Genomic DNA, 27026 nt, shown 5'->3' on the forward strand with positions numbered 1-27026 from the left:
AGAACTGAAATCCCGGTCCTCTCATTCTCCCGAAACGAGCCGCGTGTTGTCACAGTGTAGGAAGCTCCACCCTGAGGGCCATTTCTTGCGTGGCGCCCCAAAAATAAACCTTCTCCGGCCGTCTGCCAGCAGAGTCTTTAGTAGCGAAGACGCGAGTGTCTCGAATACCTGTTGCAGCGAGAGATCTTACGGAAATTGGACAAAAATGGTTGGTTTATGTACCTCATTCATTTCTTTTGAACGTAGTTGTAGTTTTACGTATGTTTTATCTCTCCTCATATTCGAAAGCTGTTGTTGTAAGTTAAAAGTTAAGAATGTGTGTGACCACGTGCATGAAACCTGTGGGGGCATGTATCTATACTCTCCTGAATGAAGTGTGAAAAGGCCATCTGATAGCAGTTATTTCAGAATATTATCTTAACACTTAAAAACTAAGCTGTGTAAAGGAACGAAGGAAACTGCACTATTACATTACGCCTGAGTGAGCTGGATAAATTCTGATTTAATAAGTAGACGTGATCATATAATTTATTAGTATTCATTTCCTTCTCCTTGTGTCGTCGAAGACTGTGAGTGCTTGTTAATACAAATTCATGAGATGATGTAATCTGCAACATGTGCACACTTGCCAATACGTTACAACTCTTTGGCATCTTCATAGAAAGTGACAATGATCCTATATTTACTGACTAATAAAGCCGCGCAACGAGCGTCAGATTCTTGAAGCTTTGAAAATGATGTCCAAATGAAAATTCATGAAATCTTAGAATATGGATGCCAACTTTTGCAAGCGCCTTTGTTTCGTTAATTGCGTTAATAGTGGTACCATTCCATAAGTACATACAATGATATTAAAGGTGTGCATTAGAAATAAATTTTGCTTCTTCTTCCGGTCAAGGAATATATTTACAAAATAATGCCTCTTTGAATGTTCTTGTGCTTTTTAGTACACCAAGATTGTTAGGCAGATCCTAAGAGAGGATCAACTCATAAAAATGACAGACTATTTTGATGATCAGTTCCATGTATCAATATCAATAGTGTCAAGGTTGCTCAGTAGAAAATTCATTGCAAGAGGATTTGTTTTATAGTAGATTAGCGACACATTTGCCAGAGTAGAAATATATAACATTCACAGAAACTGTATCGAAATCAGTTGTTTGGATTCGAGCCATGGTGTGACCCACAATGTTAACCTATCTCAGATACTGATAAGAATGGTAGCTATAAGTAAGCAGTGATAATGTAAAAATTAGGTAAACTGTTGATACGGGAAATAAAATCAAAGGAAACCTACATTTTAAGCTCAGATTTCATCTAATGAGAGGTAAGAGGCAGCATCCGTACATAAGTCAATCATCTGACCATAATATACACTTTCAGTTCAGTGAACTTTCATGCTGTTCGCCTGTTTAGCTGAGTGATAACATGCTTGCGTCCCATGTACTGGGACTGGGTTCGATACCGGGCTGGGTTGGAGATTTTTCTCCGCTTGGGGACTGGGTGTTGTGTTATCCTCATATTTCATCCTTATCATCGGCCGCAAGTCGTCCAAAGTGGCGCCGACTGAAATAAGACTTGCACTTTGCGGCCGCACCCAAATGGGACCTCCCGGCCAGCAGTGCTATACGACCATTTCATTTCCATCTGTCATGCTCTGTTAATTTTCATTAGGTCCCAGGTTTACAATTCAGTTTTTTCTGTCTTGTTTGACAATAGTCAGGAAGGCTGCAAATAGCGAATATAAGCGTAATGTGTTTATATACATAGTAAAATAACGTAAAACTTAAATATTGCAAATACTTGTCTGCGAACGTGCTCCAATATGAAAAAAAAAGTCACGAAACACTGTTTTACTTTTGCTATACGAGAAGTATGTCTTTCTCCTTCGAAATATTTAACTGAGTTACCTCCTACATACAACAATACTTACAGTAATTTAAATTTTTGTATCTTCACAGAAAGTGACAATGACGCTATATTTACTGGCTAATAAATTCGCACTACTCGCGTCGCGTTCTTGAAGCTCTGAAGAAGAAGATGTTCAACTGCAAATTCATGGAATCTCAGAATATGAACTGAATTCATAAAACCGTATCCTAATATTACTCTCCAGTTCTATTATTTATCCAGTTATCAGGGCGCAAATGGAAGACAGGGCCATTGTGTAAAAGATTCTGCAGTTTGTAGAGTAAGCAGCCAGTTATGTATCAATATCAAGGTCCAAATGATATACCTCGTCATTGTGACCACACTGTTCTGCTAAGAGCTATTGAGTTCTTGACTTAGCGGATTTGGATGCTCACCTTTCTGTATATATTCGCAATATGCTGACTCCAAAATGTTTCAAGTTTAGTTATTGTGTTCAGTTTTGGAGCTTATGAAATATATTTTTCTGTTGTTGACAGTTTTCACCATGTTCCTTAATAGGGTTTCCATAATTTGTGTGTAACTAACCTGGAAATTTCTCTTAAACTGACTAAAAATGGACGCAGTTTCGTAAGCAGAAACCAGGAGAAACGAGGACACATCTCTTAAGCTTATAAAATGACTTAATTAATAAAAATATTTTATCGGCTTTGTGATTACAACTGTCTGTAGCTGTACCACAATAACTAGCCTTTGAAAGATCATCGCTTTTTTTTTTTTAGGGTATCGCATGATAACACTGATTTCACAATTGCTGTTGATTTTATTCCGCCCAAAGTCACATTTTTTACTATTCGCAATCATTAAAACCCTTGGAGCTTAGCCTAGAAGTACAGTCCACTAATTTCAAAGACATATGATGTTTAATAGTATGATAGCACATTGCTGATTCCTCTGCTGTTACTAATTTGCCTTGTTTAAATGAATTTGGAAAAGATAACAGTCCATTTTTTGTTCTTGCAGAGTACATGTTTGATTTACGTTTTACTGCAGTTAAATGATCCTTAATATCTACTCTACCTGCATGTGCAATGGAAACGCAACACTTACAAATTATAAATTCTACTTCATAGTGACTTGTCCCTCATTTTATGAAAAACCTCTTGGAATGAACACTTCCCCTTTGGCACTGTGAGTTCACTTGAAAGAATCAAATACTTTAATAACAAATTAACTTCGATGCGACTTAGAGCAACAGAGAAGCACGTTGGTGGAAAGCTTAACCTGAATTAAGATAAGGGGCAATAATGGAAACTTAGCAGCGTTACCACACAGTGAGATTCCTCGAGGGACTCAGTCAGCTGCGATTATAAAAACTTTCGTTATTTAGATAACAGCTGGAGTTGAAATACAGATTAAGGCAAGAATTTGGAGAAAAAGTAGATAGTGTTATAACATTCCTCTGAAAGCCGAAATCTGGATCAAACTGCCGTCCGGAAAACCGGGACATTTGGCAACTCTAAGTCCTTTCTTCGTTTATCATTATTTTCTCTTCGTTTGTATTCAGTTCAACGTATTAAAGGCATTTCTGTTCATATTCATGTTCCTTCCTTCTTCTTTCTTCCAAGACATTTGGCTTAAACATGTTCCAAAGAGGGCCGTTCCAAGTGCATGACGAGATAGGTCCACGTCAAGGGTGTAGGCACAGAGAGGGCGCAAAATCTGATCAGTTAAAAAAAATGTGGTTTACAAATTAACCCGAGGAAGTACGTGAATTCTCCTACCCCTCGTATTCCTACCTTCCGCCTATGGGAAGAAGCATTTCCCCCGGCCGGTGACTGTAAATGCACGCTGTGACCTTTCTAGTGTCATTTCGTCCATGCAGTATGATGAAGACACTACTACGACCAGACAGACGTCTATCGCTAACATGGTTTACGTGGTAACAGTGCGCTTGGTTCACAAAGTTTGTCGTGTACACAACTTGCTCCTGCTCAACAATGGAGCTCTTTCTACAGCTTTGCTACGGTATTGTACGACCTCGGAGGTCGGTAAACGGTTGCTGAACGAATATGGTATTTTACTGAGGACGTCCGATTTTTGCCGTATAAGGACTGGAGCGACACTGTCTGAACAAGAGTGCTTTAAAGTATTTAACAGAATCATAAGTGCACTAGATAACAGATCTCACAAGTACCAAAACATTTCATCTAATTAACTTCCTGTCAATAAACGCCTTAAACGAAAGCTCTGCGCCTTATATTGAAAAGTGTGCAGCTGATTTTGTTGCCAAATATAGCAGAGATATTGATACAGCGTATCTATTTAAACTAATAGCTGCTTTGAAATTCCAGGTTTTCAGAACAGATCAAAAGCATTGAAATGGATTTCCATTTGGAAGGTTGCGCAAAGCACTGGTGTGAGTAAGTGATGCTTATCCAAACGTAGAAATAGATTTGCAAGCGACTGCAGTATCTTGAGTGAAATCAGGCTGTTAACTCTAAAATAGTGTCCATAGGATGTGACACCGCTATTAAACTTGACTTCAGTGAGGATATCAGTGAGTTTTTTTCGCAAAAAAAAAACTCAATTTAAAATTATAATATAAACATAATTATTGAAAGGAATATTTTCTCAGCTCTTAATTGTAACCCTTTTTCTTCTATTTCTGATTAGTAACCTATTCACAATTGACAATTTATAAAGAACAAATAAAACCTGTTCTTTGATATTGTTGTTATTATTTACGCATGTATCCTGTTGGATCACGCAGTAGTTTCAGATTAGTTTTCCCGATCTTCCACATGGCTCTTATTCTCTCTGCGTAGGCCATTTTTCTGTCTTCAGTTCAATTGGTTCCTTTTTCTTTTTAATCTTTCGACTGAATAGATTCCTGTCTATCACTTCCATAGCTTTTCTCGACGTCCTTTTTAACTTGTTTGGTCCATGGCATATTTTTTAATTGTACAATGTATCCCATAATCTTGTGTCTAAGCCTCGTTGTTGGGAGTCTTTGAACATGTCCATAAAATTTATTTCCTCGTTTTCTAATATCTGCTGCCAGGTTTGACAGTTTCTCTGTTGCTTTACGGGATTTCAGTCTCGGGTCTTCCGTTTTGTCTGGGCCAAGAATTTTCCTCACATTTATTTGTGCTTTCCCCCGTACGTTTTCCAGATATCCTTTTCTGTTGAGAATTAAATCTTCCGCTCACGTACAGAGCTTCAGGTCTGATAACCGTGTTTTAATGTCTAACTTTTGTATGTGTGGATAATCACTTTTGGTTGTAAATGCCATGAGTTCTCCTGCACACTGTGTAGAGTTTTTGTAATCGAAGTCTCAGTGCTTCCTTTACTGGTCTCCTTTGTTCTATGACCGCACCCATATTGTTAAAGTGTACTTCGTGTCTAATTTCTGAACGTTAAATTTAGTGTAAATCAAATCAGTCAAAAAATAATAAAATAAAATAATATAAACGGGGATTAGCTGGCCAGCTTTTTCATCGCATTCTTCATTGCTGTAACTTCACTGTCCGCTGATATCGCTAAATCTACGAAAGTTAAGCAAGACTTGCTAAAGTTATCTTTGTTCTTTCAACCAGAATAAATTTCCAGAGATTTCGATTTTTTAAATTCTTTTTCCCATTTGATTTTTTAATTATTTTTCTCCTTTCCTAATGAATTCATCTAAAATGAGGTTGAAGTTGAATAGTGATAGTCCATCTGCTTCGCGAAATCTTGCTTTAGGTTCAAAGGTTTCCCATCTTTCTCACTCAAATTTTACTTTGGACGTTGTGTCTCAGTGTTTCATTAATGGCACTTGCTGTTTTTCGGTCTATTCCCTGCCCTTATAGGATATGACACAGATAATGTCGGTCAACCAAGTCATTCTTGTTGAAGTCGACAAAAGGGTAGATAATAGAGCTGGTTCGAGTTGTCATATATTTTAAGGTTCTTTTTAGATTGAAGCTCTCTTCTACGCATCATCACCACGGTAGAAAGATCGCTTGGTATTCGCCGATCTTAAGTTCACGTTGTACTTGTGTTCCTTTGAAGTAAACATACTGAGAATATCTTCTATGTAACGCGAAGGAGAGGCGTCCTCCTGCAGTTAGTGACGCCTGTCCTGTCACCCTTTTTGAGGGATGTATTGATGAGTGCGTACTTCAAATCTTCTGGCAGTTTTTGTGCGTGCCAAATATCCGTGGTGATTTATGTAAGTTCTGAAAGTGAGTTTTTCCCTGTGTGCTTCAATAACTCTGTGATTATTCCTTTTTCCCCAGTTGTGATGCTGCGTTTTAGCCTAGGAGTATGTTTGTAGATTTCTTCTCTGGTGGATGATTGTGATTCTCTCTCTCTCTCTCTCTCTCTCTCTCTCTCTCTCTCTCTCTGTGTGTGTGTGTGTGTTTAATAGTAATAGTAGTAGTAGTAGTCTCCGTGGGAAATCTTATAGGTGGTTCTGGACAGTTGCGTAGCTCAGAGAAGGATCGAAATTGCTCCCTGCAGTTGTGAATTATCAGAGCGAGTTTACCGTCCTGCTTTCTAAAGCACCCTTCCGCGTTGTGTATCCACTGACCCCTCCACTGAACGACCTGCAAAAGTCACGCTTGTTGTATTTCCTAAAGCTAATTTTAAAAAATTTAATATTGTTATTGATGTGTCTCCTCTATCTCTGCCTGATTAATATTGCCACCTGCTTTTTAATCTCGAAAAAGTGTTGTTCAGTTCACGGTGATTTTTTACTGTCATATTTCTGTAAGGCTCTCTTTCGTTCTTCTAAAGTGTGTTACCATGCTTAGTCCCAGTAAGATTGTTTCTAGTAGGTTCGCTCTATGGCTTTCTATATGGTCTTGGTTTGGAACTCTTCCCAATGTCTGCCCTTTGTTTCTCCCATTCCTCTTTTATATTACAGTAGTTTTTTGGATCCTTTTTGTGTCAATTTTCTGAAGGTCTATACTGTTGCAATGTGCTTTTTTGGGGCAAATTTAACTTTGGTGCGAACAAGATCGATCCGAGTCGACGTCTGAAGCTCTGCGGATTTATACATCGTGAACAAAACCGTTTTACTTTTATACTACTTGCGATTTTTTTACTGCAATGATGCATTTAGTTCGTTGCGTGCGATGTTTTATATAAATATAGTTCAGTTAAGCAATATTTTCAATAATGCTTAATTTTTCTTAAACCTACTCAAAAATCATAAGACTAGGTGAAACTACGTAGAAAAAAATGCAGAAATGTAGTTTTACGATTCGAGGAGGAAGGACCGGGAGCAGAATTAACAGTTCTGCAAAGGGTACGGGATCACTTCGGTACCGCACCGGTTCGTAATAAAGTTACTGTGTCGAAGTAAGAGAACGTATAAACGTAAAATAATTTGAAATGTTTTCAGCTCTTGGTGAACTACAGCTTGCAGATCGTGTTTCACACCTCCGTCGACTGCTATGAAAATCTTTATAACTGCTACTAGGTTTGACTGTTACCACTCAACAGGCACAACAAAATTTTCAAATACGGTATCTGTGTGGATACATACATGACAATACATCTTACTTTACACGAAGTCGAAAGCATGAACTGGACAAGAGAACTCAATTTCAAATGGCTCTGAGCACTATGGGACTTAACATCTGAGGTCATCAGTCCCCTAGAACTTAGAACTACTTAAACGTAACTAACCTAAGGACATCACATACATCCATGCGAGAGGCAGGATTCGAACCTGCGAGCGTAGCAGTTGCGCGGTTCCGGACAGCAGCGCCTAGAACCGCTCGACCACAGCGGCCGGCGGTGAGAACTGCGCCGGCTGCTGTGCTGTGGGCTTTTGTGATTTGGTGTTGTTTCTGTCAGATTCTGGGAGTTGCTGCCCTCTAGAGACGTCCAAAGCATTTAAATGTGTAACGCTATTACTACTTTGTGGGTCCCGCACGAGTTGTTATGTAATAAAATACCACGTATGCGTTCAGTTACCAGTAACTAAGAATACACGTCCACAGTATCATCTGAAACTGCAGCACTTTTGATAGCGAAAGCCACATGACTGCAGCATACTTGTTTTAATGTTGCATCAGGCACTTCAGCTTCAGTCACTGATGTTCTTATGTGATATCAGAATTCAGACGGAGATTTATCACCAGTAACTCTACTTTTCAGAAATTGTTGAACGCGTAGGTTTCTTGATTTGCCAACGTAGCAGAGCATATCGTCTGTAAGCTGTTCATACTTGTAAGGGAGGTTGTGTTATAAGCGATGTTTGACAAAAACAAAAGATTTTGAGTGTCTAAAGCACTGACAGTCGGGATGAAGTATAGACTGTCATCACATACACTATAGGCCACAAACGAAAGTTCCAATTGTTTGTACCGTAGGTCCAGGTGTTGTGGCATGTACAGCGGAACAACGATTTTGTTTTGTGGCACGGAAGACGTGATGCAGTTAATCATAATTTTTTTATGGGCTAAATATCATGAAAATGGTTAGGCAATTCTCCATCATTTGGGAGCACTGGAAGGGCAAGGATTACTGTTATTTTTTTCCGAATTCCACGGTAACTGTTCTGACGAGAAGGCATCTGTTACAGCCAGAGTAGTATCCCCCCACTTAATGTGTTTCTCACGAGCCTTGGGTTTCTTTGGAATCAACTCTTCTGAGGACATCGACCCACAGGAAATACAATAAGTATTCGATGATGATGAAACCGCACACTTTATTAAAACTCAATGAGAAAATACTACAACAGCGATCACTCGAAAAAAACTTGCCATCCAAAAGATGGGAAGACAGAGTATCTAAAAACAAGGGTATTTTACACCTCTTTGGTTCAGAGAGAGTTTTAGACTAAATGCGTGTCCCTAATATTACGGGTAATATAATATATTAGTCGATTTAGCCGTTTCATAAGTTTGTATAGCGCTCTTCAGTCTACAATGAAACCTTTCAATTTTTCCATTAACTTGTTGGTGGTATCACTAATCATATCTATTTACTTTGCTAAGATTCGGGATATGCTAGACTGAAACTGTATTCTTTGATATGGTATTATCTGTTGTAGTGTACCAAATCTGATAAACCATGAATCAAAAGAATGTTGTTGCTACTGTAACTGGTTAAATGTTTCGAAGGAGTACAACTTCTGTCCAGCTGGTAAATCTATATATGCAGTGCTTAATTTGCAAAGAAAAATAAAGTTCCAGAACTGTGACCTTCCGGGTGTGTAAGGTGTTTTTTTTTGTTTTTTGAAAATTAGATGCATTAAAACATTTTAGCACAGTTTTTTCGTCAGAGAGATCAAGCAATATATATGATAAACAGTACGCTAACATTTCGGAGTGTGTTAGAGGACCCACTACATCAATATGTACCCCTGAAAATACACTCCTGGCCATTAGAATTGCTTCACCAAGAAGAAATGCAGATGATAAATGGATATTCATTGGACAAAAATATTATGCTAGAACTGAAATGTGATTACATTTTCACGCAATTTGTGTGCATAGATCCTGAGAAATCAGTACCCAGAACAACCATCTCTGGCTGTAATAACGGCGTTGATACGCCTGGGCATTGGGTCAAACAGAGCTAGGATGGCGTGTATAGGTACAGCTGCCCATGCAGCTTCAACACGATACCACAGTCCATCACGAGTAGTGACTGGCGTATTGTGACGAGCCAGTAGCTCGGCCACCATTGACCAGTCGTTTTCAATTGGTGAGAGATCTGGAGAATGTGCTGGCCATGGCAGTAGACGAACATTTTCTGTATCCATAAAGGCCCGTACAGGACCTGCAACATGCGGTCGTGCATTATTCTGCTGAAATGTAGGGTTTCGCAGGGATCGAATGAAGGGTAGAGCCACGGGTCGTAACACATCTGAAATTTAACGTCCACTGTTCAAAGTGCCGTCAATGCGAACAAGAGGTGACCGAGACGTGTACCCAATGGCACCCCATACATCACGCCGGGTGATACGCCAGTATGGCGATGACGAATACACACTTCCAATATGCGTTCACCGCGATGTCGCCAAAAACGGATGCGATCATGATGATGCTGTAAACAGAACCTGAATTCATCCGACAAAATGACGTTTTGCCATTCATGCACCCAGGTTCGTCGTTGAGTACACCATCGCAAGCGCTCCTGTCTGTGATGCAGCGTCAAGGATAACCGCAGCCATGGTCTCCTAGCTGATAGTCCATGCTGCTGCAAACGTCGTCGAACTGTTCGTGCAGATGGTTGTTGCCTTGCAAACGTCCCCATCTGTTGACTCGGGGATCGAGACGCGGCTGCACGATCCGTTACAGCCATGCGGATAAGATGCCTGTCATCTCGACTGCTAGTGATACGAGGCCGTTGGGATCCAGCACGGCGTTCCGTATTACCCTCCTGAACCCACCGATTCCATATTCTGCTAACAGTCATTGGATCTCGAGCAACGCGAGCAGCAATGTCGCGATACGATAAACCACAATCGCGATAGGCTACAATCCGACCTTTATCAAAGTAGGAAACGTGATGGTACGCATTTCTCCTCCTTACCCGAGGTATCACAACAACGTTTCACCAGGCAACGCCAGTCAATTGCTGTTTGTGTATGAGAAATCGGTTCGAAACTTTCCACATGTCAGCACGTTGTAGGTGTCGCCACCGGCGCCAACATTGTGTGAATGCTCTGAAAAGCTAATGATTAGCATATCACAGCATCTTCTTCCTGTCGGTTAAATTTCGCGTCTGTAGCACGTCATCTTCGTGGTGTAGCAATTTTAATGGCCAGTAGTGTATTCATCAACAGTGTGGAATAGGCGATGTATGGGTTATAATTTTACTCTCCTCGCAGGCTTTGAATGCCTTAGTCAGTTGTCACTCATCCTTTAAGTTTGGCCAGACAGATTTGTATGTTATGAGCTTGACTGGAGATCTTTGTTTTGGATGAGCCGCGTTGTGGTAATCCTTAAAACTGTGATCCTAAATTGTTTGGGAATATATAGACAAACGGTTTCAACAGATATATCACACTACAGTCTTAATCCATTAGGAGTAGTAAACCGCTTAGATTTCAGTAGAGTGCTGCAACTTGACTTAAGATCTTGAGCTTCATCTTTCTGTTTTGAGATAGCTATTTCATCGTAGTCCATCATCTGTAATTCTTCCAGCCTAGGCAGATGATCAGCCATTTCATTTTCTGTGCCAGACACAGAACACAAATCAGTTGTAAACTAAGAACTATAGTGGAAGTAAAGGAGTTGTAATGGTGAAGCCTTTGTATTCTTCTATTTGAATCATTAGTTCCATTTTCTACACACATAAATGATCTGGCAAACAGGGTGGGCAGAAATCTGTGGTTGTTCGCTAATGATGCTATGGTATACAGGAAGAATTTGAAGATAAGTTACTGTAGGTTGATACAATATGATTTAGACAAAATTTATAGTTGGTGTGATGAATGGCAGCTGGCTCTTAATGTACAAAAGTGTAAGTCAACGCGGATGAGTAGGAAAAACAAACCCTTAATGTTCAGAAATAGCATTAGTAGTGTCCTTCTTGACACAGTCCTGTTTTTTAAATATCTGGGCATAACGTTGCGAAGCGATATCAAATCGAACGAGCATGTGAGGGTTGTGGTAAGGAAGGCAAATAGTCGAATTCAATTTATTGGGAGAATCTTAGGAAAGTGTGGTTCATCTGTAAAGGAGACTGTATACAGGGCGCTAGCGCGGCCTATTCTTGAGTTCTGCTGGAGTGTTTGGAATCCACACTGGGTCAGATTGAAAGACGACATCGAAGCAATTCAGAGGCGAGTTGCTAGATTTGTTACTGATAGGTTCGATCAGCAAGCAAGTGTTACGGATGTGCTTCAGAAGCATAAGTGGGAATCCCTGCAGGCAAGAACACATTCATTTCGAAGAACACTACTGCGAAAGTTTGGAGGACTGGCGTTTGAAGCCGACTGCAGAAATATCCTATTGCCGAAAACACACATTTCGTATTGGGACCACAAAGATAAAATACGAGAAATTAGGGCCCTATGGAATTTGGTATAGTAGCTTTGGAGATTAGCGTGTTCAAACAGACAAACATACATGCCAATTTTACAGTTTTATTATCAGTACCATATAGATATACACTATGTGATCAAAAGTAACCAGACACCTGGCTCAAAATGACTTACAACTTCGTAGTGCCCTCCATCGGTAATGCTGGAATTCAATATGGTGTTGGCCCGCCCTTAGCCTTGATGACAGCTCCCACTCTCGCAGGAATACGTTCAGTCAGGTGCTGGAAAGTTTCTTGGGGAATGGCAGCCCATTCTCCACGGAGTGCTGTACTGAGGAGAGGTATCGATGTCAGCTGGTGAGGCCTGGCACGAAGTCGGCGTTCCAAACATCCCAACGGCGTTCTATAGAATTCAGGTCAGGATTCCGTGCAAGCCAGTGCATTACATGGATGTTATTGTCGTATAACCACTCCGCCACATGCCATGCAGTATGAACAGGTGCTCGATCGTGTTGAAAGATGCTGTCGCCATCCCCGAATTACTCTTCAACAGTGGGAAGCAAGAAGGTGCTTAAAACATCAATGTAGGCCTGTGCTGTGATATTGCCACGCAAACTACGAAGCGTGCAAGCCTCCTCCATGAAAAACACGACCACACGATAACATCACCCCCTCCAAATTTTGCTTTGGCACTGCATACCCTGGCAGATGACGTTCACTGGGCTTTCGCCATACCCACACCCTGCCATTGTATCGCGACACTGTGTACCATGATTCGTCACTCCACACAACGTTTTTCCACTGTTCAATCGTCCAATGTTTACGCTCCTTACACCAAGCGAGGCGTCATTTGGCATTTACCAGCATGACGTGTGTCTTATGAGCAGCCGCTCGACCATGAAATCCAAGTTTTCTCGCCTCCCGCATAACTATCATAATACTTGCAGTGGATCCTGATGCAGTTTGGAATTCCTGTCTGATGGTCTGGATAGATGTCTGCCTATTACACAATACGACTCTCTTCAACTGTCCGTGGTCTCTGTCAGTCAACAGACAAGGTTGGACAGTATGCTTTTGTCCTGTATGTGACCCTTCACATTTCCACTTCAGTATCGCATAGGAAACACTGGACCTAGGGATGTTTAGGAGTGTAGAAATCTCGTGTACAGATGTATGACACAGTGACACCCAATCACCTGACCACGTTAGAAGTCTGCGAGTTCTACAGAGTGCCCCATTCTGCTCTCCATGATGTCTAATGACAAGTGAGGTCACCGATATGGAGTACCTGATGGTAGGTGGCACTGCAATGCACCTAATATAAAGAACGTGTGGTTTTGAGGGTGTCCGGATACTTTTGATCACATAGTGTAGATCATGCATCAGAGTCAAGAGCAGAACACTATTTTCTCCTGGTTGGTAGTGTTGTTTGGGATGCATATCGGTTATATGGTGTTTGTAAAACATAGTGGTGAACCTTAAAGGTTGTGAAGTATATATGAAATCGAGAGAAGTCAAGTGTTATGAGCAGTTGTCTCAAGTGATATATCATATATAATGATCACATAATATCACAACTAAGCATTTTTATGTAAACTGCTCTCCTTATAATAGTTTTTTTGTATAAAGTCCATAGCCATTATAAATTTCTTGAATGGCATTCTTCTAAGTTAACTTTCCCTTAATAAAATTGAAATCAACACTTGTCATTAACACTTCACTAATTACTTCCACTAGGGCAGTATTAAGCTACATACATATATGTATTAGGCACTATTTTTGAATGCCATTAATTTGACAGTTGACATTCTGCACAAAGTTTTCTATTACCAGAATAAAAAATGTTATTAATGAGTTAGTCTCCATGTGCATCTTTATCGTATCTGCAGATTTATGCACCAAAAGTATAAATATCAAAATGCGTTATGCTCAGTCAAATTTTACATAGGTAGTAACAAAATAAAAAAACTAATCATAAGGTGTTTCACTGGTAAATTGTCAATTATTAGTTATGTGTTATAGTTTCGGAACTGCAAATGATTGTATTGATGGATGACATATTTTCAAGAGAGAAGCCACACTTATATCATTGTTTTCTAAATATTTATTGCAAGGGTCTTAGTTGCCATTAGTCATGATTGATGGCTAACTCAGATTACATTTAATTATAAATCTTCAGATCTGACTAATCACTTCTCACATGATTAATCAGACATGAAGATGGTCATTAAATATGAGTGAATCTAATTATCAAGAGTGACTAATTGCATCTGAGACTGTTGTAAGAAATATTTTGAAAATAGCAAATGACTGTTCAAAAAGTTGTACTTCATTAAGGTTCCAATAAATGGTAGACTTTACATGTGACATCTACTGTACATCAATAAATATTGTGACTATTTGGTGATACAATTCACTCTCAACTTACCATTAATTTAAAGTTATATTAATAAACATTTAAAGTTCTTTAAAGCTACTGTTATAGTATAAGAAAAACTTAAAGCTACAGTTCTACATTAAGTTAATACCTCTGAGACTAAAAATTTTCTTAGCTAATGAAGCAATGCAGCTTTATCTTCCTTTCTACAAATTTAAACTATTAATTTTAACATTTTAAATTTATGCATTGCGGCATCTTTCAGCCAGTGAGCTCAAATGCGGCACTGTTTTTTTTGTTGTATCATACATCACTGCAAGATTATGTTGGTTCATTCTTTTCTATTATGTATGTTACGTTTTCATCAGTTTCAGTTTATAAAGAAAAACAAATAGAAACCTAAGAGATTTAAGGATATATTGTTTTTATGAGCTACAGATTTACGTTATGAAAGTTTGAAATTTACCAAACAATAATCTGTTCTTCCTATTTTATCTATATCTTTACAGTATCTGATTGTATAATATGCCTTAGAAGACTGTGTAAGTTGGGATAGTTGTTGAAACACTTTATTTTTTCTTTTGTGTTAATTCTGAAACACAGAGTTGAATGCTGTGTAATGTGTAATTGTAAATAAAATTCATATTATGTTATTATTTTCAGCGTGAATGCATCTCAATACATGTTGGTCAAGCTGGTGTTCAAATTGGTAACTCTTGTTGGGAACTTTATTGCCTTGAACATGGCATCAGTCCTGATGGGCACATGCCATCAGATAAAGTGCAGGGAGGTGATGACAGCTTCAACACATTCTTCAGTGAAACAGGTGCTGGGAAGCATGTTCCAAGAGCTGTCTTTGTTGATTTAGAACCAACTGTAATAGGTAAATATTGTAGACATGCATTTTACATTACACATCTATACAAAGTTCTAAATTACTGTATTTTAATATACCAGTATCAGATAAATTTTCTAGGTCATTAAGAACACAATTGTGACTGATGGCTGAATCTATGAGAGAAATAATACAACACCATCAATACATACCTTTTTCTTCTCCTGCATTCAGGATCTAAATTTGAAAAATAGTCAGCTTTTAGATATGTACAACTCTCTGAATTACAAGATTTTCTGGTATAAAACTGCTTTATCAATGTGGAAAGATGTAAAGAGTATACAGACAAAAGAACTGTCCAATCCTAGGATTTAGGTCTGAATAAGTACTGTGCTGTTTGGATACTGTGGCATATTAGTGGGTTAAGTAACACAAAAAATAGCAGTCCTGTGTTTAAGCTGCCAGTGGAGAACGTTTTATTCTTCATCAGACAGCTGGAGAGAATATTAATAAGAATTTGCAGAAGTAATTGTCTTACTGGTACAGTACCCCTGTACACTGAAATCTTAATATTGATTTTATGTCATTAAGTAATGATTACACGAACTCCAAATAGCTGATGTATCATTTTGACTTATTTCCTACAGTAATATTTTCAGCAAAGATAGAAGACTGTATTCCATTGCCAGTTAGTTTATAACTTCAATGGTCTTTCATGAAACAGATGTGAAATCCCCTGTAAGTAATTTGAATGCCCATGGGGTCCAGTATTATCAACAAAAATAAAACAAAACTAGAAGTTATGTATACAGTATGCAATACATCCTTTGAGTGCTTGTTTATTCATGTCTTCCTTTTTTTCCCAAATTGTGTGCATGTATGCAAAACACCACACTACTTTCCTTAAGTTAAATGCTTAAAAAAATTACACAACAGATATTGGATAATGTGAGAAGCCCAAGATTGGGAATCTTGATGTATGGATAATCTATATTTCTACAAACTTAATGAAAAATTGCTCATCTGACCAAAATACTTGTGCGAAATTCAACCAGCTCCCTTTCACCCTTAAGAATCATATACAGATTAAAAGTGATGACTGGTACTAGTAACTTGAAAGAAAGGTGGTATGTTTAATGAATTTAATTTATTTTCTGAACGAACGAAAAAAAGAGCACACTGAACACGTTTCAGTGACATTGCTGATTGAGTGTTGAATATAAGCAACAGTTGTTAAAAATGAACTTAATTAGTTGATAAATGTTTTTAAAGCAAGGGGAAAGGAATAGAATGATGTAACAGTTTGCCTACTACTCATTCACAAAAGAATATGCCCTTCCTGATCAACAATGAATGTGAATTATAAAAGTAAAGTTGGCATGCAAGTCTGAAGATCAGCTAAATCATGACCAGAGCTGAGCAAAGAGGCAACATCAAGATTCCCTAAACTGCCTGAGCTGAGCTGTACTTTACCATTTGTGCATAAGTGATACATTTTCATTGTTGTGAAAGGTGGTGTGTTAGCACAGCTTAAGTGCTACATGACAGATCTATTTGTACAAACACCTTCTCCTGGTTAGTGTCCAAAATCCTGCCTACTCTGAAATAAATACTGAAAAAGCCCTGTTCAAATTTTTGTTAATGAGGATGATGGTAGGCATCCATTCCAATGTACAGCCTATCTTTAAACTTTCAAACAACAAAATTGCAAAGTTATTGAATAGTCGCTTTGTATGAACAAAGTCAGAAGGACCCAGCTCAATAAAATAAATTATGCTCATATTGCACCTGCACTTAGAGTGAAGCTCTCCTACTTGGATCAGAAAATGCTAAGCACTCTACTCTTTCAGAAATGTGAACCAGGCATCCATAAAATTTCATATCTATTGACAAATTTTAATCAGACAAAGCCAGACGCTAAACATGAATCTCTCTACTTGGCTGAATGCTAAGGCAGAAGGTCATTCCAAAATTGCATAGCACCACATGCCAAGGCAAAAGTTTTCCTGCAGTCACATACGGTCAATAAAGTGTCTGATCTGTGAAGTCTGCAAACAATGTGGCCAGACCCATCTGGTGTCAGAGTATCAAGAGTGTCCGGAGTAGAGAAAAAGAGAGATGCATGTCTCCTGGTGGGAATAATGAAAACTTGTACCACCATTATATTTCTATCTTTTCCAATCACAGGCCTGAGCTACATGAAAGTCTCTTTCTACCAAAAGAAAAAAGAGACTTAACCAACTGAGCACTTAGTTTCAGTCTTCTAGAACAGATGAGTACGTCAGTTGCCCCAGTGATGTCACAATGTCTTTGCCAATAGGAATTGTGCTCTCTAAATGCTACAGTATTACCACACAACAGCTTGGAGTTAAAAAAGGAAAACATTTTAGAATTGGGTTGTGGCTTTGCATCCTCTGTCCACATTTTTGAAGTCCCAATCCGCTGACAGAGTTGTCTTCCCAGAATGGAGAGAGAGAGAGGGAGTGAGAGAGAGAGAGAGAGAGAGAGAGAGAGAGAGAGAGAGAGAGAGAGAGAGAGAGAGAGAGTACATGTATAGACACACTCATGAGTAAATAATAAATAAACAAGGGAGAATGACTAACATATGTACTTAAAGTACTATGGACATCTTGATCCATACTGTGCAAACCACTGTGCACTGCATAGCATTGTACCACTTATTACGGCTTCTTCCTGTTCCATTCATGTATGGAGTGCAGGAAGAAGACTGTTTCATAGCCTCATTAATTTAATCTTCTCCTCAATGGTCCCTATTGGAGTTATTTGTAGGACACTGTAGTGAGTCCCTGGATTCATCTTTTAAAACTGGTTCTTGAAACTTTGTATGTAGGTTTCTCAGGGTAGTTTGCATCTATCTTCATGTGTCTGCTAGGCCAGCTTCTTCAGCATCTTCAGGACCCCTCTTCCATGGGTCAAACAAATTTGTGACCATTTATGCTGCCCTTCTCTGTGTATGTTCATTATAACCTCTTAATCCCGTTTACACAATTGAGCAGTATTCTACGATTGTGTACATGAGTGTTTTGTAGCAAGTCTCCTTTGTAGACTGATTGCACTATAAATAACTTGGTTATGTAGCTTATTATAAATGCTATATTAGTTTTTAGCATGAATATGATGAACACCACTCAGAGCTTATTCACTAGTGAAAAATCTTGGTTTCAGATAAAGCACATTTTGAACAGAGTTTCAAAGACTTTTTGTTAGGCAACTCCTTTCACTCCATAGATGAATATCTTACCAGGGACTGTTAGACCAGCTTAAGGAAAAATGTCTGTTAGATTTCAGTTCCAACAGCACTCGGTCACAATAGTCAAGATCAGGATTTTTTTGTATATGATAAGATTATTGAAAGTGCATAACCATGTTTCATTCTGACAGTATATTAATTCTGTAAATATTACCAATTCCATTTTACTGTAATGTATTCACATATCTTGACAATCTCCTGGCAAATTATCAGGGATGTGAGTATTATATTCAAATGTTCTATTTTTTTATCTAATACATTCTGACATATTCCACACCCATAAGAATCATATAATTTGTATGTCTATGAGACAAAAACTGAAACTAATCTGAATCTAATCTAATCCAAACAAATAACTGAAAGTTGTGGCACCACTTCCCCATCAGTACTCCAAAACCAGGATAGTCCATAGCTTTTCAGCATGAAAAATTGACCTGTGTAATGCTTTCCTTTTTTTATATTTTGTAAATGAAGTAATTGTATCCAATCACTGTTAAGAAGCACCAACCAAACTGATAAAACTGGAACAGAAGCACTTGAATTTAATATACGCCAGTAGTAAGAATGTGTCAGTCTTTAATTTTGTGACACTTCAGTCATTGGAAGTACAGAATGCCAGTAGCATAACTGTAAATTTAAAAGAGGTTCAGCTGTCAATACATACTAAATATCTATATGCTGGATGCCACATACACATGTAATTCTAAAGAATATGTTGATCAGAAGACTTTGGAAAGCTGTTTATTCAGATCAGAAGATATGCAGTAATTGTGTTCTGACTCAAAACATGACATAACATTAATAACATCTAAAGCTCCTCCAACTACAGTGATGTGATGCAGACATCATCCTTCATGGCTTAAAACTCAGATACTTTTGTTTTATGGATATAACTGACAAATGAAACAGCAGTTCTTATATTTGTAAGCTAGACACATATACATGAATTACAATCACACAAACCACCAAACTAGCATGATATGAAAAGGCTGCACAATGCTACTTTACAATTTACAAACAGGAGGTCTTCTGTTTGTACTTTGGAGGACTCTGTTGTCAAAGGAAATGTTATTTCTGTAAATAGAAAAAATATTTAAATAATGAAACCTATATATCTGAGATGAATTCAATGGCAGCAAATCCCACAGAAAACTTATTATGATTCTAATTTTTATGAATGAAACTGTCAAGTGATAAATGATGTTATTATTTAAGGAGGAAAGATTTAGGAATCTGCACCTGCAATTTTTTCAAATGTCTGTGAAGTTCATGTGTATAGATCAGTCCTCCTGTAAAATAAAATGTAAAAATAAATGTAATAATGTTAGTTATTTCTTCATGCGCAAGTAAAATTTTCAAGAAGTGCTGAGTAAACATTTCATATCTCTAGCCTATCTGAGTTTCTTATTTTAACAATTCATAATGTAATAATTTAATTTTACACATTTGGGAAATAAATATACCACCTGTCCACAAATGATCCTTGTGTTCACCAGCACTGGATTTACAAACACTTGAAAATAATTGTGGAAAGTATAACATACATTACTGTTCCATATCATAGATTTTTTCAGAGATTACTTGTGATATGATTGAGATTATTGGTATATTAACTCTATAACAGTTTTGATGTACAAAATTGTAGCCCCGTAATCCTCCAGATGAAAATTGGAACTTCTGTAGTTTTCAGTAATTGCCTAATAATAATAAATAACTTAGTAAGGTGAAGAGTTTCTCTTGTTTAATACAATTCATTAGCTTACTGAATGTATTTATGTTTATAATCATTGAAATTAAATTTTGTTGCATTGCTGTATACTCAGTTTCTTTGGGTGACAGGAATCATGAATATGAATTGTGTGACTGCTGGAAAATGTATAAATTCTAAAATGAAAATAACTTGTTTGCAGATGAGGTTCGTGCAGGTCCATATCGACAACTATTTCATCCAGAACAGCTTATTACTGGAAAGGAAGATGCAGCAAACAACTATGCAAGGGGGCATTATACAATTGGAAAGGAATTTGTTGATATTGTTTTAGACCGTGTGAGGAAACTTGCTGATCAGTGCACAGGTCTTCAGGGATTTCTCATTTTTCATTCATTTGGTGGAGGCACAGGATCTGGTTTTACATCACTTTTAATGGAAAGACTGTCTGTTGATTATGGGAAGAAGAGTAAACTGGAGTTTGCTATTTACCCTGCCCCTCAGGTATGACATTCACAATTTTATGTGTGTATGTACGTTCCACATCTCCTCCTAAACTATTGAATCGATTTCAACCAAGTTTGGTAAACATATTACTTATTGTCTAGAAAGAAGTTCTATGGGGTAAAAACCATCTAGCTCCCATAGGTATGGGCTAAGAGTTAAAAGATTTAGTTATGCTTGATATCTAGGCTACCCTACACAACTGGCGTGTTGTGCAGATAGTATTACAATGTGTTTCAGAGTGTGTGCATGCAAATGGGCATGGTTAAGCAGAGAGAGGGGGGAGGAGGAGGTGGATAGTGGGCAGGTGGCAGGATGAGATGGACAGATAGAAATGCGAGCAGGAGATGGACAGAGGGTGAGAGGAGCAGTGAGTGGACAAAGAGACAGAGAGGGGGAGGTAGAGTAGACAGGCATAGAGAGGGGGAGAAGTAGATGGACAGAGAGAACTGGGAATTGGGGAAGGTGAAGAAGACACGTGGGAGATGGACAGGGGTAGCTTTCAGGTGGAAACAGAAGAAGGTGTGAGGAGGCATGTAGAAGGGGGATAGGGTGTGAGGTGGAAGAGTGAGAGTTAGTGTGGAGGCTGGTGGAAGAGGGACAGGTTGTGAGATGGCAGGGGGAACAGGTATATATTGTGAGGGAGCAGTTTCAAGAGGGGAGAGAAAAGTAGTTCATCTTCTTTTCCTTTCTAATAGAAGACTCTTTGATTCATAAAGTGTCTTTGAGACTGAGTCAGTATTATTATGAACACAAAAGCTACTGCTCTAAGATAATGTGACTTTCATTATCACATCACAACAATAGTACTGAACACATAACATTCAACATACTACTGTACATCTTGGATGTTAATGTCTGCATACTAATAGAAGATACACATGAACACAAACTCTTTTATTCAGTTTCTAATTAACACATCATTTTATGTAAATGTCAACAAAGAAGCTACAGAGAGATGAAAAAAATGAAAGACTATAATAATGGTACTAAGTTGCTGTTATAATTTTTTCTGTGTACTTCAGTTACTAATTATCAGTAATGACAGAAAAGAATTACAGGTCAGTTTTGTTAAATGGGGACAAACAAATTATCCCTGGGAGAAAAGGAGCAAAAAAGTCATATGGAATATACCCAAAAACATGAGCCAAGGGAGATACACCCACTTGAAGGAAAAATAAAAGATTTTAGGCAGTGTAGCTTGTAGTGATTAAAAGCACACTTGAGGACAGACCAGGAAAATGGGAAAAGTCTGTCTGTACAAGCGATTTAGCTGCACACTCAAAAGGACAGTGAGATGGAGCATAACAATGTCATAGTCACATTACCCTTCATACCACCAAAGGCATATCTTCCAGCCAGGGAGACAGGGTCACCCACAGGATGTGCAGAGATATCTCACCTGAGAGAAATTGTAGAAGGGCAAGTGGTCCCTCAAGGCAGTCACCAATAATCCCTTATACTCATTAAGGCTGAACTGGTGCTATAGTTCTCTGCCACCACAGCTAGGGAATTCTCTGTAGCCTATAGGCACATGTTGTGAAAGTTAATGATACTGTGCTCATGAAGGTAGCTTTGTATATGGTTAGAATGGATGACAGAAATCTCAGCACCATGTTGGCTTGTGGGATAAGCCAGTGATGGAACCCTTGCTGTGAATTCAAGCCCAGCATGTTTTGTAAGTGATACTGACAGCTGCAGCTGTTATACAGAACATTCCACATGGTCATCTGGCTTACCTCATGCTGATGGGCCACCTGCCTGGTGCTGATACCAGGCTACTGTCAAAGAACTTTTACATCCACCTTCAAGTGGGTGTACTTCCCTTGCAACACATATTCTTCTGTATGTCCATATGGCTCATTATCAGGGATCATTTCCTGTAATTGGTCCCCATTTAGCAAAAGTGTGCTGTATAATGTTAATCACATGAACCTGTTTCAACAGATGTAAGCTTAAAATGACTGCAGGTGAAAACGTAGCCTGAGCTACAGAAATGCCATCTCTTACAACAAATAAATATTTAGCAAATAAGTTGTGGATCCACAATATCCCAATGAAATACACATGTTTCCATTTGTGTCACAAGTCACTGGTCATGGACAGTTAGTTACCTGTGTGTTCCAGGGCTCATTATTGCTACCTGTTGCTGTGATACAAAAAGAGTCAGTTTTAATAACAGTACATCTTCTCAACAAAAAATATGGCAGCTTGCCATTATGCCATTTACACGATTCCTTTTTTTGTGTGCATGCAGTGGCTTATGATTAAGTATGTTCATTTTCATTGCCATTGTCTTACACACACACACACACACACACACACACACACACAAAAATCATACTACTACACATTCAGAAATTCTTCTATGGAGTAGGAGGAGCTGTGAAGAGATGTGTTTTCAAAGTTTGTGTTTGAAGATACTTCCTTTATGCACTAAATTCTTATATCACTGAGTAGGTGGTCAAAGATTTTTATGACTGAATACCTCACTGTTCTCTGTAAGCCTGGCCTTGGCAGCCAGAGACAGCAGTCATGTGTGAATTATATATATATATATATATATATATATATATATATATATATATATATATATATATATATATATATATATATATATATATATATATATATATATATATAAGAAAGATGATGAGACTTACCTGGCCTGGCAGGTCGATAGACACACAAACAAACACACACATACACACAAAATTCAAGCTTTCGCAACAAACGGTTGCTTCGTCAGGAAAGAGGGAAGGAGAGGGAAAGACGAAAGGATGTGGGTTTTAAGGGAGAGGGTAAGGAGTCATTCCAATCCCGGGAGTGGAAAGACTTACCTTAGGGGGAAAAAAGGACAGGTATACACTCGCACACACACACAAGGCCGTCCGCATATACACAGACACAAGCAGACATTTGTAAAGGCCTTTACAAATGTCTGCTTGTGTCTGTGTATATGCGGATGGATATGTGTGTGTGTGTGCGAGTGTATACCTGTCCTTTTTTCCCCCTAAGGTAAGTCTTTCCACTCCCGGGATTGGAATGACTCCTTACCCTCTCCCTTAAAACCCACATCCTTTCGTCTTTCCCTCTCCTTCCCTCTTTCCTGACGAAGCAACCGTTTGTTGTGAAAGCTTGAATTTTGTGTGTATGTGTGTGTTTGTTTGTGTGTCTATCGACCTGCCAGCGCTTTTGTTTGGTAAGTCTCATCATCTTTCTTTATATATATAATTCACACATGACCGCTGTCTCTGGCTGCTAAGGCCAGGCTTACAGAGAACAGTGAGGTATTCAGTCATATATATATATATATATATATATATATATATATATATATATATATATATATATATATATATATATATATATATATATATATAATGTGTGTGTGTGTTGTCTAACTTAGAAGAAGGCGTTTTGGCTGAAAGCTTACTTGTTTAGCTGTCCTATTAGTGTGCCTTCTGTGACTCATCATCTCCATTAGATGGTGACTAGCAGTCTATTCTTTTCATAATATTATGATTATTCCATCCTGGATTTTCCATTGTTTCATTTCACTGCTTTCTGTGCCATGACAATGCTGTGTTATGGATAGTGTATATCCTTCCTCCTCTAGTATTATACATATGAATGTTACAATTGACAACAGACTGAACACCACACATTATCCTTAAAATATGCTTCTATGCAACACAAAAAGTTTTCCTCATTGATGAGCTATAGTAAAATATGATGCCACAAGACATCACTGAATGAAAACAGGAAAAGTAAGTAACCTTTTATACATTTTCATGCCCAGAATCAGATGTTATATGTAATGAAAAAGTTGCAGAGCTAAGACATTTAAGATCTATACCATAACATGTGACTTCCAGTTCAGGTTATTACAAATATAAACACAAAATAATTTAGAATATTCTGTTTCATTTATTGATTTACCCTCATGAATTACTTATAATGACATGGTTAGGCCTTATGCAGTACTGAATTGTATGACTTGGGTTTTATTTAAATTCAGTGAGAGACCATTTGCAGAGAAGTTGTAAGTTTACACACACACAGCTAGACAGTTTATTCTGTAATAAACTAAGTCTTCATGCTGTTAAATTTTTCTGTTGAGGAGTTTTGTATTATGCCATATTATTGTTGAAAATAACACTTATAACTATTTTTATTTGTTTTCCCCCCATATGTATTCAGGATCAAGCATGTTATGGGAATTTCCTCATTGTGGACATTATGTTTACATTTTTTCCTGTTTGTCTTCATGTTCATCATTTCCCCTTATGGATGGCTGGAGAGGACTTCCATCATGCATCATGTAAAATCTAGTCTTTGTGTTTTAAAATCTTAACTGTTCATGTGTTGTCTATCTGAAACTGCAATGTGGTTAAAAGCCAGAATGCACTAGAAATGCAGAGAATCATTGGCACAAAAATGAAATAAATGCAGGTTATAAACCTTTTATATTTGAGTTTATAATAAAGTATTGCAGCTTTATAATGAAAAATGATTTTTGTTTCAGGTTTCAACAGCTGTTGTGGAGCCATATAACTCTATTCTTACAACACACACAACTTTAGAACATTCTGATTGTGCATTTATGTGTGACAATGAAGCCATTTTTGATATTTGCCGACGGAATTTGGACATAGAGCGACCTACATACACAAATCTGAATCGGCTTATTGGTCAAATTGTATCATCAATTACAGCCTCTCTAAGGTTTGATGGTGCCTTGAATGTGGATCTGACTGAATTCCAGACAAATTTAGTTCCATATCCTCGAATCCACTTCCCTTTGGTGACATATGCTCCAGTAGTATCAGCAGAGAAAGCTTATCATGAACAATTGTCTGTTGCAGAAATAACAAATTCATGTTTTGAGCCTGCAAATCAGATGGTTAAGTGTGATCCACGTAATGGAAAGTACATGGCTTGCTGTATGCTCTATAGAGGTGATGTTGTTCCGAAAGATGTTAATGCTGCTATTGCAACTATAAAAACAAAACGTTCCATTCAATTTGTTGACTGGTGTCCAACAGGATTTAAAGTTGGAATCAATTATCAGCCACCAACTGTAGTCCCAGGTGGAGATCTTGCTAAAGTCCAGCGTGCTGTCTGCATGCTGTCAAACACAACAGCAATAGCTGAAGCATGGGCACGTCTAGATCACAAGTTTGATTTGATGTATGCTAAGAGAGCTTTTGTACATTGGTATGTAGGAGAGGGTATGGAGGAAGGTGAATTTGCTGAAGCACGAGAGGATTTAGCTGCTCTGGAGAAGGACTATGAGGAAGTAGGATTGGATTCAGTTGAAGTTGAAGAAGGCCTTGAAGAGTACTGATGTTATTCCATAATCATGTGAATTTTCTTAAAACATACTCTCTACTTAAATAGGTACCAGTAAAATGCTATTTATGAACCATTCTGTAACTTATTGTTTCATGCAGTATTACATTTACATTGAAATAAATTTTTTTGCACTCCATTTCCTGATGTTGTTTTATTCAATTTTTAAATTGGAGATAATAACTTATTAATATCAAACACTATTTTTACTAATATCTATAATCTGCCACCCTACAATACATCATACAAAAAATGAATATAATGCAAGTTACAAAACTTTTCAGAGAGAATTTTTCATAACATCCATACAACTGGAGTCACACATTAGATATTATACTTATGTATTCATTGTAAAACATACATCATTTATGTAAGTTATATTTTGAAGAGTACAAATAAAGTTACAAACTATATAATCCACTTATAACAGGGAGTTTAGCAGGATTAGCTGTTTAGTTCCAAATGCCTTTGGAAGCAATTAGATGGAACAATGAACCATGGTAAAGGATCTCCAGAACCCAAGCCATATTAAATATATTGTGCTGAATCAGAGCATAAGAATTTCAATACAGGATGGACAAATTAGAGCAGAAGTAAATAATATAATACAGGGTGGTTCTAATTAACTTTTGCTACCTGAGCCAGAATAGATGGAAAATTATTTACCATATGGGTGCCCACCTTTATAGGAATGATGTACAGACTGTGTACTGCAGGATTTGCGTTGTCAGTAGTGTCAGTCACATTACTTGTCATTAAGCACCAGCACTGGTATGATGATGTAAGTTTGAAACACAACTGTCAATCTGGATACAGTCACAGACAGTCAATGTGGGTCTGGACAAGATGAGAAGGGCTTTATGCACAAAGCTCTTTTATGAAAACAACAGCAATAGTGCTGCTACTTTTCATGAGTATCGATGCATTAAAGGAATATGGAGAGATCTTCTTTCCGCACTGATACTGAAGAACATTATATGGAAGTTCAAATTAACTGACAATTTGGGAATTGACCATTGGAGAGGCCAATGGCCAGTTGTGCCACAATTTGTTGAAGAAATTCATGTTGTTATGGCTGAGAATGCTTGATGTAGTATGTGGCCTTCAAGCTGTGCTC

General features: G+C 37.9%; 1 protein-coding gene across 1 annotated transcript; it reads left to right on the forward strand.

Annotated features, from left to right (window-relative positions):
* The first annotated feature begins 52 nt into the window (after window positions 1-52).
* On the forward strand, window positions 53-26048 carry LOC126183284 (tubulin alpha-1 chain-like). Its single transcript, XM_049925114.1, has 4 exons — window positions 53-208; window positions 14900-15119; window positions 20253-20554; window positions 25083-26048. Exons 1-4 carry the CDS (start codon window positions 206-208, stop codon window positions 25902-25904), a joined length of 1347 nt encoding a protein of 448 aa, XP_049781071.1. The 5' UTR covers window positions 53-205; the 3' UTR covers window positions 25905-26048.
* Window positions 26049-27026: the final 978 nt, after the last annotated feature.

Source organism: Schistocerca cancellata, chromosome 4 (assembly GCF_023864275.1).
Source record: "Schistocerca cancellata isolate TAMUIC-IGC-003103 chromosome 4, iqSchCanc2.1, whole genome shotgun sequence".
Lineage (NCBI taxonomy): Eukaryota > Metazoa > Arthropoda > Insecta > Orthoptera > Acrididae > Schistocerca > Schistocerca cancellata.

Bases quoted from the DNA above. Each gene is read 5' to 3' on its own strand.
- LOC126183284 (XM_049925114.1), top strand. The intron at 15,120-20,252 runs GTAAATATTGTA...ACTTGTTTGCAG, and splicing joins TTTAGAACCAACTGTAATAG to ATGAGGTTCGTGCAGGTCCA. The intron at 20,555-25,082 runs GTATGACATTCA...TTTTTGTTTCAG, and splicing joins CTATTTACCCTGCCCCTCAG to GTTTCAACAGCTGTTGTGGA.